The sequence below is a fragment of the Aethalodelphis obliquidens genome, unplaced genomic scaffold (assembly GCF_003676395.1).
Source record: "Aethalodelphis obliquidens isolate GAN/ISIS:26980383/991018 unplaced genomic scaffold, ASM367639v1 scaffold45, whole genome shotgun sequence".
In the NCBI taxonomy this organism is placed as follows: Eukaryota; Metazoa; Chordata; class Mammalia; order Artiodactyla; family Delphinidae; genus Aethalodelphis; species Aethalodelphis obliquidens.
Window position 1 is genome coordinate 12,028,480 of NW_020837989.1, and position 16,850 is coordinate 12,045,329.

At 36.9% G+C, this 16,850-nt stretch overlaps 1 protein-coding gene across 2 annotated transcripts in view; it reads left to right on the top strand.

Moving 5' to 3' along the window:
• The window catches only part of LARS1 (leucyl-tRNA synthetase 1), a 65,557-nt gene that overhangs the window by 34,032 nt on the left and 14,675 nt on the right, over positions 1-16,850 (top strand). For both annotated transcript variants that reach the window (XM_027081716.1, XM_027081717.1), the window contains exons 16-25: positions 1,514-1,599; positions 1,689-1,754; positions 1,845-1,927; positions 2,564-2,702; positions 3,465-3,677; positions 5,312-5,369; positions 7,657-7,720; positions 11,052-11,235; positions 14,917-15,007; positions 16,241-16,381. In XM_027081716.1, coding sequence (XP_026937517.1) covers positions 1,514-1,599; positions 1,689-1,754; positions 1,845-1,927; positions 2,564-2,702; positions 3,465-3,677; positions 5,312-5,369; positions 7,657-7,720; positions 11,052-11,235; positions 14,917-15,007; positions 16,241-16,381 — 1,125 coding nt within the window. The remainder of the gene's footprint in view (positions 1-1,513; positions 1,600-1,688; positions 1,755-1,844; positions 1,928-2,563; positions 2,703-3,464; positions 3,678-5,311; positions 5,370-7,656; positions 7,721-11,051; positions 11,236-14,916; positions 15,008-16,240; positions 16,382-16,850) is intronic.

The following is a 16,850-nucleotide window of genomic DNA, read 5'->3' on the forward strand; positions in this document are numbered from 1 at the left end:
CCAATGTGCTGACTTTCACTTAATCCCTCTTTTTCACTATGATACCCATACCCTCAACTTCATCCTCTGGTTGACTCTCTTTTGTCCTCTCCAGAGAGTAAACCTTCACTGTTCTGCTGGCATAGGAAGGGGCAGTTGTCTGTCTGCATGGTGTGGGATTAGGGTGTCTGGGGTTCTAACTTCTTGAAAAGACTTCAGTTAGTCCCCCTGTTTCCAGTCTCACGTTACCTCCTCTTCCAGAACTATCTTGTGCCACAAATCCTGAGTCTTTTTGGAGGGTCTGTAATGCAAACTGAATTGCTTTTCAGCCTTCTCTTCTGTGGGCTTAGGATTCAGCTAGCTTCCTTTGATCTGCTAATACAATTGTCACTCATTTTACTTTTTAGTTTCCAAAATTTGGTTGATGTTATTTCTTCTCCCATTCTTGTTGTCTTTGTAGCTTCATACCATTAAGACAAAAAAAGCCTCTTTGTTGTTATTTTGTTAGAATTTTGAGAGGGAGCAGAGTTAATTAAGTGTCTGTTTTTAATTTACCATCTTTAAACCAAAGTCCTACCTATTTAAGTTCAGTGTGAAGAACTTGCATTAAGAACACAGAGCAATGAATCATTTTTTGAATAATAATGCTGAATTTTATTTTTAAAAATTATCCTAGCCTAATAAGTTTGGGATTATAATACATTAAAAGATATTTGTATTTTTTTCTAAAAGTAAAATTTATGGTCAGTTGTCTAGTGGGAATTTTTCATGATGCTATAAATCTTTAGTAAAAGTATTTTCTGTGTTTAATTTTTGTGCATCTCTTTTTTTTTAAAGGCAGTGGTTCTGTGCATCTATTTTCTTTATATATATATATGTATAAACATCTTTATTGGGGTGTAATTGCTTTATAATGGTGTGTTAGTTTCTGCTTTATAACAAAGTGAATCAGTTATACATATACATATGTTCCCATATCTCTTGCATCTCCATCCCTCCCACCCTCCCTATCCCTCCCCCCCCCATATCCCTCCCCTCCAGGCGGTCACAAAGTACGGAGCTGACCTCCCTGTGCTACGCGGCTGCTTCCCACTAGCTATCTACCTTACGTTTGGTAGTGTATATATGTCCATGCCTCTCTCTCGCTTTGTCACAGCTCACCCTTCCCCCTCCCCATATCCTCCTCTTTATATTTTTATTATAACAAGAATAAAAGGCTGCCCTAGGCAGCCTAACCTTCAAACCATAGCATTAGAAACTGTTAAACATCTTTCACTCTGAAAAGGAATAAGCTGTACCTAGAGAAGGTGGTGATCCATTTGATGAAGGTGCACGCCTTTTCAGAAGCAAGTGTTATGCAGAAAGAAAAGCAGATAACTTCTACCCTGGGAAGAGGGAAGACATAATGAAAACCTGGGGTTTTGGTTATGGGTGGTAGAGCATTTTTTTTTCTAAAATGTTACTTTTCTTTTCCTTGAGGAATAGAGATTGCCTTGACATAATATCTGATATATTTTTATTTACTTCCGTTTAGGGAGATGCATATATTTACATGGAACCAGAGAAACAAGTTATGTCCAGGTCTTCAGATGAATGCGTCGTGGCCCTGTGTGACCAGTGGTTAGTTTTTCTTATAGCAAGAAGAAATTTCCTTCTGTCACTTTGCTTATCCTTGACTTTTTTTTTTTAATCAATTCGTCCACCCCCAGGTACTTGGATTATGGAGAAGAGAACTGGAAAAAACAGACATCCCAGTGCTTGAAGAACCTGGAAACGTAAGATGGGAGAAAGTGATAGGGAAGGAGATGAGAAACAGGGAAGACAATGAAGCTGGAGAGAGATACTTTATCTTCTACTCTCTCCAGGTTCTGTGAGGAGACCAGGAGGAATTTTGAAGCTACCTTAGATTGGCTGCAAGAGCATGCTTGCTCAAGAACTTACGGCTTAGGTAAGCAAACTTCAAAATTTTCTGTTTGAATGACTTTGCCAGTTACACAGCAAATTAAAACTTCACCTTTTTTTCTTCTCTTCCAGTGTGTTTCTGAATTGGAAGTGAGAGGTTTTGGTTAGAGGGTGAAGGAAACTAGGATGTGGTCCCTTACCATCTACCTGGTGGTAGAAGTATCTAATGCCCATATAGCTTTTTTTTTTTTTTTTTTTTTTTGCGGTACGCGGGCCTCTCACTGTTGTGGCCTCTCCCGTTGCGGAGCATAGGCTCCGGACGCGCAGGCTCAGCGGCCATGGCTCACGGGCCCAGCCGCTCCGCGGCATGTGGGATCTTCCCGGACCGGGGCACGAACCCGCGTCCCCTGTATCGGCAGGCGGACTCTCAACCACTGCGCCACCAAGGAAGCCCCCATATAGGTTTTATGATGCAGTTTCTTTTTAATAGAAAGTTTCTAGTGCTTCAACCATTTTGTTTTTTTTATTTACTGGTTTATTTATATTAATTATTCAAGTAAATTTAAGAACCTAAATAAGTAGCTTTGTCAGTGCTATAGACCTGCTCTTAAAAATGTGAATTTTGTAGATGAAGTGTCTCTTAGGTTCCTCATGCATTAATTATCTTCTTTTTATCTCACAGGTACTCGTCTGCCGTGGGATGAGCAGTGGCTGATTGAATCACTCTCTGACTCCACTATTTACATGGCATTTTACACAGTTGCACATCTGTTGCAGGGAGGTAACTTGCGTGGACAGACAGAGTCTCCACTGGGCATCAGGTTGGTAAATGGATAAGGGGAAGGAATGTAATTTGTTAGCATGAGGTGATCTTTTGATTTATGTATTGAAAATTCTTTCTTTTTTTTTTTAAAATATATTTTATTTTTATTTATTTTTGGCTGTGTTGGGTCTTTGTTGCTGCACTTGGGCTTTCTCTAGTTGTGGTGAGCGGGAGCTGCTCTTCATTGCATTGCGCAGGCTTCTCATTGCGGTGGCTTCTCTTGTTGGGGAGCATGGGCTCTAGGCGCACGGGCTTCAGTAGTTGTGGCTCACGGGCTCTAGAGCACAGGTTCATTAGTTGTGGCTCACGGGCTTAGTTGTTCTGTGGCACGTGGGATCTTCCTGGACCAGGGCTCAAACCCGTGTCCCCTGCTTTGGCAGGCAGGCTCTTAACCACTGCGCCACCAGGGAAGCCAGAAAATTCTTTCTAATAATTAGTTTTTATAAGAATTCATTTAGTGGAATTTTGTCATGATGTTTTTGCTTTTTTTGCATTGAACTGAGAAAGAAAGTAGTAAATAGCCCCTTCTCTATTATCCATTCTTCATTCTTACGGGAGTCTGTTGACCTCATTTGTTACTGTAAAACATTAAGAAAGTGTTTCCTACTTCATGGTTGGATTAGAATGCTGATTTTTTCAAAGAAATTATGTGTATATATATATATATATATATATATACACACACACATATATATATATATATATATATACACATACATATAGTTGTTGTTGTTTGTTTGTTTCTTTTATTTTAATACAGACCACAGCAGATGACCAAGGAAGTTTGGGATTATGTTTTCTTCAAGGAGGCTCCATTTCCTAAAACTCAGATCCCAAAGGAAAAATTAGATCAGTTAAAGCAGGAATTTGAGTTCTGGTATCCTGTGGATCTTCGAGCCTCTGGCAAGGATCTTATTCCAAATCATCTTTCATATTTCCTTTATAATCATGTGGCTATGTGGCCAGAAGAAAGGTGAGTGCCAAAAAAGATGCAGACTAAATTTATTGATTATTGACAAGGGTGCCTTGTGGCTTCAAATATATAGATGTTATTGTGGGGGGGTATAGTTAGATTTAACAGTTACATTCTTTTTCTTATATTAAATGTACTGAAGGAGAAAGCACACCTCCTCCTATCTGTTATATCCAGAAATCTTCGTACCTACCTTGGGCCACCAAAGCATGTCACATTTCAGGTACTCTGTCAGTAATTCCCTTGACCTGTTACATGACTCATTTGACCTGTTAGATGCTGGAATAAAGGCGATTTCAGACAGAGCCTAGGACATTAGAATGGGAAGGAAACATCCCTTTAGAGCTGAGAGCCCCAAGGTTCCAGCATTAAGTAGTGATGTTCTGACTAGAATCTGGGTCAAAGATGCATTTGTTAATACCATGTGCTCAAGAGTAATCCTTCTATCATCTTCCCTCTTGATCCAGACATGTCTCTGTGCCTTTTCCTCCTGTCCTCAAGTAGCTGAAGAAACAAACCCCTTCCACTGTTCAAATTTTATTTTGTAAAACCAAAGCAATCTCATGGGACTTTTTGTATTTAGGATGAGATTGCATTTAGAATGAGATTACATTTTCTTTCTCAAGAATAAAAGGGAGATTTTGAAGAAGAGGAATAAAATAAATATGATGTGGTTCTTGTCATCCAGTTATTTTTCTCTGTTGGTTAAAATGTATTTTTGGAGATACCAGGTGTCTCAGAAGTACTTGTTAGTAATATAGTTGAATATTTATCCCCTTGCATCAAGTTTTGGACATGTATTAGGGTTTTAAAAATTAAAGATAAGTAGTAGCTTCAAGTGCTTTTGTCAGACACTCTTCTAATCACTTTTAGTAACTTGTGTAATTTTCACTACAACTTTTCGAGGAAGGTCTGTAATATCCTTGTTTTTACGGACAAGGAACCTTCGTGAGGCATAGAGAGCTCAAAATGACTTACCCAGAGTTACCCAGCAATGGCAGAACCAGGATGCAGAACCCAGCAGTCTGGCTCCAGAACTCTTGCTCTTAACATTACCCTCTACATGATCTCATTGTTAGAATGAATGAATGATATGTACATAGTTTGAAAATTCAAACAGCTCATAAAGGTACAAAGTTAAAAGTGAACTTTCACCCTTTTCCCTGTATTAGTCTATTTCCCAAAGCTCATCACTGCTACTGCTTTCTTGTGACTTCTTCTGGAAAATGTGTGTATGCATATACCAGCAGCAGATATCTATACTTGTTTATTTTTAATTTATACAAAGATGCCACATTATAGACAGTATTCTGTCTCTTGTTTTTTCCTTGTAATAGTATAATTCTAAGATCTTTTTATTTATATATATATAGCTGTGCCTGTATTTTAAAAATAGTTAACATAGTATTTCATTGTATTCCTGTACCATAGTTTATATCAATATAACCAGTCCTTTACTAATGGATACTTTCCTTGTTTTCATTGGTTTCCTGTTATGAACAGGACTCAATTAATATCCCTGCACATTTGCCTTAGCAATCTTTTATGAATCTTTTAGCATTTACCTCAAATTTTTAAGCCTAAACCATAATCTTTAAGTTTTATTTTCTATCTTTAAACATTTTCCTGTCAAGTGATAAATGGCCTGTAGCTGTGAGAGCAAATGGACATCTCCTCCTCAACTCTGAGAAGGTAAGGCTCATTGCCTCTTGAAAGGTTAAAATGCTACAGAAAAGTTTTTCAGATTTAGGATGTTGTACTTTTTAAAGAAATAAAGAATGTGAAAATCAGAGAGTTAAATATCTTCCATTTAAAATGTTTAGGACTACCAGCGTAAATGAGAAGTTTATTTTAAAATTGAGTGAGTGGAGTAGATAGTATTAATTCAGAGGTGGGATGGGGAAAACTTCCCTATTATAACATTTGTATTAGAGTGGCAAAGGGTGACACAAATTTTTACGGGAGGAGAGAGAGAAAGGGACAGGAAATGTAAAGATCTAGCATTGTGACCCAACAATATCTTTCTCATTAAGTTGAGAAAATAATTTGGTGGTTTTTGCTTTATACTGTGACTGGCCACTAAATTAGAATAATAGAATTTTGGAGTTTATAGGATTTTAAAATGTCATTTAATGCTTCTTTCCAAATGGTATCTCTCTCCCCATACTACTGCAACTTCCCTTTTTCATTACCACTACTAATATATTCAATATATGATTTTTTTTATGCTACATAAGACTTCACCTAATTATTCAATATCCTCACCAGGAATTATGCCAACCTCTTGACAAGCCCTTGTTTGCCCCATGATGCTTTTGTGTACATTAGAAAGGGGCACCCTTCCTCAACTAAACAAAAAAAATTAAGTTACAATATTATTTATTTCTCATTAATAACAGTTGTAATAAGTTGGATTTGTTCCAACCAGTGAATCTTGCTACATCTGATGGAATATTAATGGTAAAAGAATATTCATTGCTATAGGTATGTCATAATGAAAATAGTTATAGATTTAAACATAGCAGATGATATGAATTGCAAAATGAGATGTTATTTTTTACCAGTGTCCTAATATTGAAAGGGAATAAAAAAGTTCATGTAGGGTAACCTGTACATTAGGCTGAAAAATAGCTATTTTATAGATTTTGTTAAATCAACAAGGACTTCGGGCCTCTCACTGTTGTGGCCTCTCCCGTTGCGGAGCACAGGCTCCGGACGTGCAGGCTCAGCGGCCATGGCTCACAGACCCAGCCGCTCCGCGGCATGTGGGATCTTCCCGGGCCGGGGCACGAACCTGTGTCCCCTGCATCAGCAGGCAGACTCCCAACCACTGCGCCACCAGGGAAGCCCCAACAAGGACTTTTGATTATCAAACTCATTTGTTCTTTGTAGGACAAAGTGAACCATATATGTATTTATATATATGTATGTGTATATATGGGTGTATGTATATGTGAGTATATAAATAGGAATCCTGTTATAACATGACATTTCCTTTGGTCTCCACATTGTTGTGCTATATGTACATTATACTCATTTTATTAGAACAAAATATTTTACTGCCATATAATAGAAAATTGATAGAATGACCACCTCTCTTTGGTATCAGCAAAGTTACAAAAACATAAACATTTTTTAAATAGTAAAGATTGCTAGGCTGGGCACAGTTCCTCCTTAGTTGTGCTGCCTTCAGGCAGAGCACAACTTGAGTAGCCAGTTGTGACCCTAATGACAGGAGGTTCCCTAAAACCCTAATTTTGACCTCATGAGCTTGTCCATTCATTTCTGAATGACTCTAATTGCTATAAAGCTCTTCTGTGTTTTTTTTAAATTTTTCTTTCATTTATTTATTTTGGCTGCGTTTGGTCTTCGTTGCTGTGCGCAGGCTTTCTCTAGTTGTAGCACGTGGGGCTTTCTCTAGTTGCAGCAACTCTTGGTTGAGGCGCAAGCTTCTCATTGCGGTGGCTTCTCTTATTGCAGAGCACGGGCTCTAGGCGCACGGGCTCCGTAGTTGTGGCGCACGGGCTTAGTTGCTCCGCGGCATGTGGGATCTTCCTGGACCAGGGCTCGAACCTATGTCCCCTGCATTGGCAGGTGGATTCTTAACCACTGCGCCACCAGGGAAGCCCTAAAGCTCTTCTTTATGACCAGCTGAAGTATTCCAGAGTTATAGTGGAATCATCCATGTGTGTAAACCAATTCCCAAGGGACAGTATTGGTTAATGGAAAGAGCCGTGGACTGAGTATCAGACTGGAGATGCTGTCCTAGCTTTGTCACTGACTAGATTAGTGACTCAGACAAGTCACTTCAGTTTTCTCCTCTATAAAGTTAGTATAAGGTATCTTTTCCTTTCCATGCTTCTGATCCTTTTGGTTTTTATCTGATTGTGGCCAACCTATTTAATTTGATGTGGCTGATTTGGTTTATTTTATTTATATACACTCTTACTAATGCCTGATCATTGACTTTCTCTTTCAGATGTCAAAATCCACAGGCAACTTCCTCACTTTGACCCAAGCTCTTGACAAATATTCAGCCGATGGTGAGTATGCTTTTTTGTTATTGCTGTTGCATAGTGTCCAGTTCTCCTCATATTACAGAAGGCAAGTTAGCATTGTTGTTTCAGTTTCATTGCTTTTCTCTTTCGCTTTTACCGGTACTTTAAAATATTCATGTTTTCTTTGTGTACAGGAACGTAATTTTTAAAACATAAGAATTGCTGATCTGATCTGTTTAGGAACAGATTTAAGCTAAGATTATTAGTCTTCTTTCAAAGGAAACTCACTGTAAGTGCTACCTGGTTTGTTCCTAATTTCATGCTACTTCTAAGATTAAAGAGTTGGTTTGTAGGGGGACTTCCCTGGAGGTCCAGTGGTTAGGACTTCGCCTTCCAATGCAGGGGGTGCAGGTTCGATCCCTGGTCGGGGAGCTAAGATCCCACATGCCTTGCGGCCAAAAAACCAAAACATAGAAGAGAAGCAACGTTGTAACAAATTCAATAAAGACTTTAAAAATGGTCCACATCAAAAAAAAAAAAATCTTAAAGAAAAAAAATAGTTGGTTTGTAGAGATGTTAAGTATGTAGGAACCTTTTTCAAAGTATTTCCTCCATATTTGGTATACATATAAGTGACTTGAACCTAGGAGCATTATTTCTTCAAAAAATATGTTTTCTCTGGCCTCATTACTATTCCATTTAACTGTTACTTTGTCAAGAGAAGAAATGCACTGTCTAACCTGAAAGAACCAGTCATTTCTTATGTAATCCAGTCTTTGGTCATCATGGCTGATCATTTGCTGATCATGGCTACTATAGTTTGAGAGTGCACTGAAGGGGTTGGGGAAGAACTAACCTAAGTTACTTAGAAAAACAGTATTTTGACTGAACACAGTAAGGCAAAAAGAACTGTGCACAAATACTGTAGTTATTTTCTTTTAAAGAGGTGTAGATTAGCAATTCTGAAACTTTTATGGGTTTACTGGGATTTAACAAATAAATATATTATAGATGAGAGCTCATTGTCAGAAGCTATAAATAGGTCAAGAGGAAATGCTAGAATGAACCCTGTGGTGTTGGATTGGAATTGGCAACATCAATATGAACTCACAGGTTTTATTTTACATACAGATATAAAAATAAACATAGATTAATGTGTGGGTTAGTATACATGCATTTATTTTCCTAGTTCTTTCTGCTGAGAGAGCCCATGGGTAATGAAACACCTGGCATTGAGATCTTGGTTTCCAAATACCATTCTCCAATAAAAGGAACTAGGGTTCCTAGGAGAAGGGTTGATTTGAGGGCTGGAGTAGGGAACATACAAGATGAGCATGGAACATTTTATGATGCCAGAAAGTAAGGAAATGTTTAAAAAAGGATGGGGACAGTTTGAAAGGGCACAGGAGTCAACCTGACGGGGCTCCCAATTGTCCACGCTAGAGCAGTTTAGGAAACAAAGTAAATAATGATAGTATTGAATTATAATCCAGTGAATAAATTAAATATTTATGAATCCATATGAATGTATAGTAATAATTGAATAAATAAATAAGTGGAGTAGGGACTGTTCTTCCTTTCAGAAGAATTCCAAGTAATAAAGTAGAAGGACTGAGTGAAATATAAAATCACCATTAGACAAACATCATAGTAATATTGTCACAGACAAGATCCATCAGTGGTTGCCAAAATAAATGGGTGAAAGTTTAAAAAAAAAAAAAGATTATTTGCATATTCTCAGAGTATCTCTCCCAAGATATTTCTTAATCACAAAGGGAAAAACAGTAACTTTACAGTGGAGAAACTTGGCAGACAGTCTACCTGACCAAGTGAGGAAGGTTTGCACTTTAGAGTTGCTTAGGTTTGTACTTTAGAGTTGCTTAGTCCTGGTGTATTTTTAAGTTTTCTTTTTTTTCCTCATTACCTACCTCCCTGATAATGATGCACTGAGAAAGGCACACAGCATCACTTTTGTGATATTCCTGCCAGAGGTTCATAACATCAGTTTAATCATGAGAAAACATCAGACAAACCCAAGTTGGGAGAAATTCTATTAAATACCTGACTACTGTTCATCAGAAGTCAAGGTCCAGGACAGACTGAGAAACTGTCACAGATTTGAAGAGACCAAGGAGATACAACAGTCAAATGCAAGGTGGGATTCTGGATTGGATCCTAGAACAGAGAAGGATATTAGAGGAAGCACTGGTGAAATTTGAATAAACTCTGTAGTTCAGTTAATAGTATCATACTAATGTTAACTTCCTGCTTTTGAAACTGTGGTTATGTAAGCTGTTAACATTAAGAGAGTCTGGTAGATGGTATATGTTTATTCTCATCTTTGGCATCTTTTCTGTAACTGTAAAATTACTTCAATATAAAAAGTTAAAAAAATGTGTTCAGCTTCTTGTGTATTGTAAAAGATGTTTAATGCATACATAACTTGATGTTACATATTCTCATCTCCTCCTTTAAGGCGCAGATGGTAGCATATACCCTACATACTGTTTTGAAATTTGCCTTCTTCACTTAGTTCGTATTTGAGATCACTTCATGTTGATACACAAGAGTTACCTCACTCTTTTACAGCAATATAGTCTTCCATTGCAAGGATGTCCTGTAATTTACTTAGACTCTTATTGATGATTTTTTCAATATTTTAGAATGGAAGATTTTGGTTGAAAAGTCGTACTTCGTTAGTAGGAAAGTTGGAAGAATCTGCTTTTAGGACTAAGAAAATCTGTATTTGTGCACATAAGGCACTTCTGTGTGTTCTTTTTTTTTTGTGGTACGCAGGCCTCTCACTGTTGTGGCCTCTCCCGTTGCGGAGCACAGGCTCCGGATGCGCAGGCTCAGCAAGCCATGGCTCACGGGCCCAGCCGCTCCGCGGCATGTGGGATCTTCCTGGTCCGGGGCACGAACCTGTGTCCCCTGCATCGGCAGGTGGACTCTCAACCACTGCGCCACCAGGGGAGCCCACTTCTGTGTGTTCTTATTGCATTAAAATACAATAATATTTTGCTACCTATAAATGAGGCTGAGATGTTGATAGGGATATCTTTCCCCAGTTTAGCATTTTTTCCCTCTGCCTCATTAAAGATCACTTTATCTCATTAACTCAACATGCCTGAGAAGAAACACATATTGATGCTAAGTGTATGCAAATCAATACAGAAAATTCAAATATTTTAGCAACATCATTATGGATTCTACTTTTGGTGATCTTTATTTTTGCTGTTGATATATGCAGTCCTTTAAAGCGTTTGTTATTTCTTAATTTATATGTAGGCTTGGCAGTGTACTCAACTGGATACGTAGTTGATATGCAGTAACCTCATTTTTAAATCATCGATTGATTTTTTTTTTCTTCTTCCAGGAATGCGCTTGGCTCTGGCTGATGCTGGTGACACTGTTGAAGATGCTAACTTTGTGGAAACCATGGCAGATGCAGGTATTCTCCGTCTGTACACCTGGGTGGAATGGGTGAAAGAAATGGTTGCCAACTGGGATAGCCTAAGAAGTGGTCCTGCCAACACCTTCAATGATAGAGTTTTCGCCAGGTAATCTATGGACCCCAACCACTTTGTACTTTAGAGTTGCTTAGTCCTGCTGTATTTTTAAGTTTTCTTTTTTTTCCTTATTAAATAAATTAGATGTTAATAATAACTACTATTCACTGAAAGCTTACTTGTGCCAGGTACTATGCTAATTACTTTGCATCCATTATCTGATTTTAGCCTTCTAGCAATTTTATATGATAAAGATATTATTAGCTCTATTTTATAGTTAAAAAAATTGAAGCTTAGAAAAATTAAGTATTTCATTAAATGTCTCAAAGCTGGTAATTTCAGACTTGGGATATGAATTTGTTTCTGTCTCCAAAGCCCATTCTCATGACCATTTTACCATGCTGTCTTGCATTAGAGGAGGGTGGAATGGTTAAAGGAAAAGTAGGTTAAAGGGAAAGAATTGTCTTTTCTTTTTTCCTTCAAAAAACATTTATCAGTCTTTTTGTATCAGAAACATCCGAAGCACTGGTATTACAAAGATGAATAAGACTTGATCCTTCATTGTAGTCTAGCAGGAGAGAAAAACACTTACCCAACCAATTATAAGTGCAATAGTAGGGATAGAGGGAAATTAGAGGAGATGGCATGTGAGTTCTGGGTTTCTTGAAAAGTAAACCTAATTTTTGAAGGAGAGGAGAAAGCCATGGAAAGAGTATGGTATTTATTTGAAGTGTACAGTATGTGGAGGGCAGAAGTAGGAGATCAAACAAGTTGGGGCCATATTAGGCCAAATTATGAAGAGCCTGAGGGTAGTGTAAGGAATATATTTTTAATCCAATGTCAGTTGTTTAAAATGCAACAATTAAACCTGACTACAGCCTTAATAAAGCTATTTTCATGTTGCATTTTGGGCTTCTTAATAAAGTTTCCATCAAGGAATTTTTTTGTTTGTTTTTTTAATTTTTGAATTTTATTTTATTTATTTTTTTATACAGCAGGTTCTTAATAGTCATCAATTTTATACACATCAGTGTATACATGTCAATCCCAATCTCCGAGGTCAGCACACCACCACCCTATCCCCGCCACTTTCCTCCTTGGTGTCCATACATTTGTTCTCTACATCTGTGTCTCAACTTCTGCCCTGCAAACTGGCTCATCTGTACCATTTTTCTAGGCTCCACATATATGTGTTAATATACGATATTTATTTTTCTCTTTCTGACTTAACTTCACTCTGTATGACAGTCTCTAGATCCATTCACGTCTCAACAAATGACCCAATTTCGTTCCTTTTTATGGCTGAGTAATAAGGCATTGTATATATGTACCACAACTTCTTTATCCATTCATCTGTCGATGGGCATTTAGGTTGCTTCCATGACCTGGCTATTGTAAATAGTGCTGCAATACATATTGGGGTGCATGTGTGTTTTTGAATTATGGTTTTCTTTGGGTATATGCCCAGTAGTGGGATTGCTGGATCATATGCTAATTCTATTTTTAGTTTTTTAAGGAACCTCCATACTGTTCTCTGTAGTGGCTGTATCAATTTACATTCCCACCAACAGTGCAAGAGGGTTCCCTTTTCTCCACACCCTCTCCAGCATTTGTTGTTTGTAGATATTCTGATGATGCCCATTCTAACTGGTGTGAGGTGATACCTCATTGTACTTTTGATTTGCCTTTCTCTAATCATTAGTGATGTTGAGCAGCTTTTCGTGTGCTTCTTGGCCATCTGTATGTCTTCTTTGGAGATATGTCTATTTAGCTCTTCTGCTCATTTTTGGATTGGGTTGTTTGTTTTTTTAATATTGAGCTGTATGAGCTCTTTATATATTTCGGAGATTAATCCTTTGTCCGTTGATTTGTTTGCAAATATTTTCTCCCATCCTGAGGGTTGTTTTTTCGTCTTGTTTATGGTTTGCTTTGTTGTACAAAAGCTTTAACGTTTCATTAGCTCCCATTTGTTTATTTTTGTTTTTATTTCCATTACTCTAGGAGGTGGATCAGAAAAGATCTTGCTGTGATTTATGTGAAAGAGTGTTCTGCCTATGTTTTCCTCTAAGAGTTTTGTAGTGTCCAGTCTTACATTTAGGTCTCTAACACATTTTGAGTTTATTTTTGTGTGTGTTGTTAGGGAGTGTTCTAATTTCATTCTTTTACATGCAGCTGTCCAGTTTTCCCAACACCACTTATTGAAGAGACTGTCTTTTCTCCATTGTATATCCTTGCCTCCTTTGTCATAGATTAGTTGACCATAGGTGTGTGGGTTTATCTCTGAGCTTTTATCTTGTTCCATTGATCTGTGTTTCTGTTTTTGTGCCAGTACCGTATTGTCTTGATTACTGTAGCTTTGTAGTATAGTCTGAAGTCAGGGAGTCTGATTCCTCCAGCTCCGTTTATTTCTCTCAAGACTGCTTTGACTATTTGGGGTCTTTTGTGTCTCCATACAAATTTTAATATTTTTTGTTTTAGTTCTGTAAAAAATGCCATTGGTAATGTGATAGGGATTGCATTGAATCTGTAGATTGCTTTGGCTAGTATAGTCATTTTCACAATATTGATTCTTCCAGTTCAAGAACATGGTATATCTCTCCATCAGTTGGTATCCTCTTTAATTTCTTTCATCAGTGTCTTATAGTTTTCTGCATACAGGTCTTTTGTCTCCCTAGGTAGGTTTATTCCTAGGTCTTGTATTCTTTTTGTTGCAATGGTAAATGGGAGCGTTTCCTTAATTTCTCTTTCAGATTTTTCATCATTAGTGTATAGGAATGCAAGAAATTTCTGTGTATTAATTTTGTATCCTGCAACTTTACCAAATTCATTGATTAGCTCTAGTAGTTTTCTGGTGGCATCTTTAGGATTCTCTATGTGTAGTATCATGTCATCTGCAAACAATGACAGTTTTACTTCTTCTTTTCCAATTTGTATTCCTTTTATTTCTTTTTCTTCTCTGATTGCCGTGGCTAGGACTTCCAAAACTATGTTGAATAACAGTGGTGAGAGTGGACATCCTTATCTTCTTGTTCCTGATCTTAGAGGAAATGCTTTCAGTTTTTCACCATTGAGAATGATGTTGGCTGTGGGTTTGTCGTATATGGCCTTTATTATGTTGAGGTAGGTTCCCTCTATGGCCACTTTCTGGAGTTTTTTGCTCATAAACGGGTGTTGAATTTTGTCAAAAGCTTTTTCTGCCTCTATTAGGATGATCATATGGTTTTTCTTCTTCAATTTGTTAATATGGTGTATCACATTGATTGATTTGCGTATATTGAAGAATCCTTGCATCCCTGGGATAAATCCCACTTGATCATAGTGTATGATCCTTTTAATGTGTTTTTGGATTCTGTTTGCTAGTATTTTGTTGAGGAATTTTGCATCTATATTCATCAGTGATATTAATCTGTAATTTTCTTTTTTTGTAGTATCTTTGTCTGGTTTTGGTATCAGGGTGACCATCAAGGAATTTTTAAACAAGCATGTGGTTAACTGTGTTTTCATAAACAGGAGCCCTAAGTAGTGTTACGACAACACTCAAGAGTGGATAGACAGTGCGAGGCTGCAGTGGTCAGTTTTGAGGAATACAAAGATGGTTTTGTGGTTGAGCAGTCTTAAATGTTTCATGCATTGTTCTCATTTTAATGTTTATTAGTATGTGTGAAAGTTTTTTATACCTATATATATGTACTTGCCTTTAAACTCAATTACCTTTTTTTTCCTATTCAATAGTGAAATGAATGCAGGCATTATAAAAACAGATCAAAACTATGAAAAGATGATGTTTAAAGAAGCTTTGAAAACAGGGTTTTTTGAGTTTCAGGTAGGCTATTCTTTTCGTAGCTATAAAATACGTCAGTGTCAATATGATGTATTTCTTGTTTTTTCCCCTCCTGCTGTAGCATTATAACTCATCTTAAGTGGAGACTGAAAATTTGTAAAATATTCAATACATTGTGATTTTAAATAGTTTTCTTGGGTACTTTTTGTATTATGTCTCTTTAATGTAAGTAATTCTATTCCTAGTTGAGCTGTGGGTTAATAAAGAGGTTAAATCTAAAAATTAGACACATTTTCCAGGAAAACATTTTAAAGTTGATAAAAAACAAAGGCATAATTGTAACTAATTGCTATTAGTTTGAAAGCAAACATTTTCTGAGGTTTTCCACAAGGTGTCAGCATATCCTCAAGTTTGGCAGTTCAAGTGCTTAAAGTAAAAATGTAGCTTTCCTCAGTCAGTTTTGTAAAATATCACATTGGGATTTATGTAACTTGGTTTTCAGAGATGTGATTAAATAAGGATAAGTGCTGAGCATAGCAGTGTGTCATATTTACAGCCTTTTTGATGCTATTAATACAAGCTACTGAGCATTCACCCTTAGTACACAGTTTAAATTGTTCATCTTTTATGTCCATTGCAAAATTTCTTTTTCAGATTTTCTTGAGAATCAGTATAAAACTGCATTATCCTTTTGTTAGGGTTGATTTACTTTTTTTTTTTCTGAAAAACAGGGCTCAGTGAACATTTATTTGATTTTAGAATTGAAAAAAGATTTCCTAATCATAAAAACAAAAGAAAGGAATAATCAAAAAAGTTCTGATGAATTTGCCAACATAGATAAGAAAATCATAACTGAAATCATCTTAAAAATACACAGTTAACTGGAAAATTATTTACAGTCTGTATTTCAGGATTTTGACAAGCCCATCAAAAAAATACTAATGGTCCAAAGAACAATTACCAAAGGACATGAACAAACAACGCCCCCCAAAGAACCCTAAATGGCTAAGAAATGCTTAAAAAGAAATGCTTAATAGCAAAGATTATCAAAGATGTATAAATTTAAACAATTTATTGTTTTTAACCTAAGGATTGATACACATTTATTTTCAGGTTGTTAAAAATAAAGTAAAACCTTTACTAAAGTTTATTATGGAATTTTAAAAGACTAAATACTTAAAAATGCATTAAAATAGAGATACTGAGTTTTTTTCCCTATAATTTTATTTTAAAGAAGTGGGGGAGAGAAATGGTAAATAACTCCAAATTTTGTAGGCTGCGAAAGATAAGTACCGTGAATTGGCCATAGAAGGGATGCACCGAGACCTCGTGTTCCGGTTTATTGAAGTTCAGACACTTCTTTTGGCTCCATTCTGTCCTCATTTGTGTGAGCACATCTGGACACTCCTGGGAAAGGTAACTTTATGCATTTAAGATGTTCTGGGTGGTTTTGATTTGGGCCTCATTAAATAAATGTTGGGATAATAATGTGACTTAAGAGAGAAAGACTGAAAATGAGTATTTCAAGAATAATATTGGGTTCATTATCTCATAATTATTACAGCAGCTTAAATTGAAGCTACATCGGGTATATATGCCTTAATTTATACACACACGGTGTATATATTTAATCTTATTTTATTAAAAATTTTTTAAAAATATATTTATTTTATTTATTTATTTTTGGCTGTGTTGGGTCTTCGTTGCTGTGCATGGGCTTTCTCTAGTTGCGGCGAGTGGGGGCTACCCTTCATTATGGTGTGTGGGCTTCTCATTGTGGTGGCTTGTCTCGTTGCAGAGCACGGGCTCTGGGCACGTGGGCTTCAGTAGTGGCACGTGGCCTTAGTAGTTGTGGCTCGCAGGCTCTAGAGCACAGGCTCAGTAG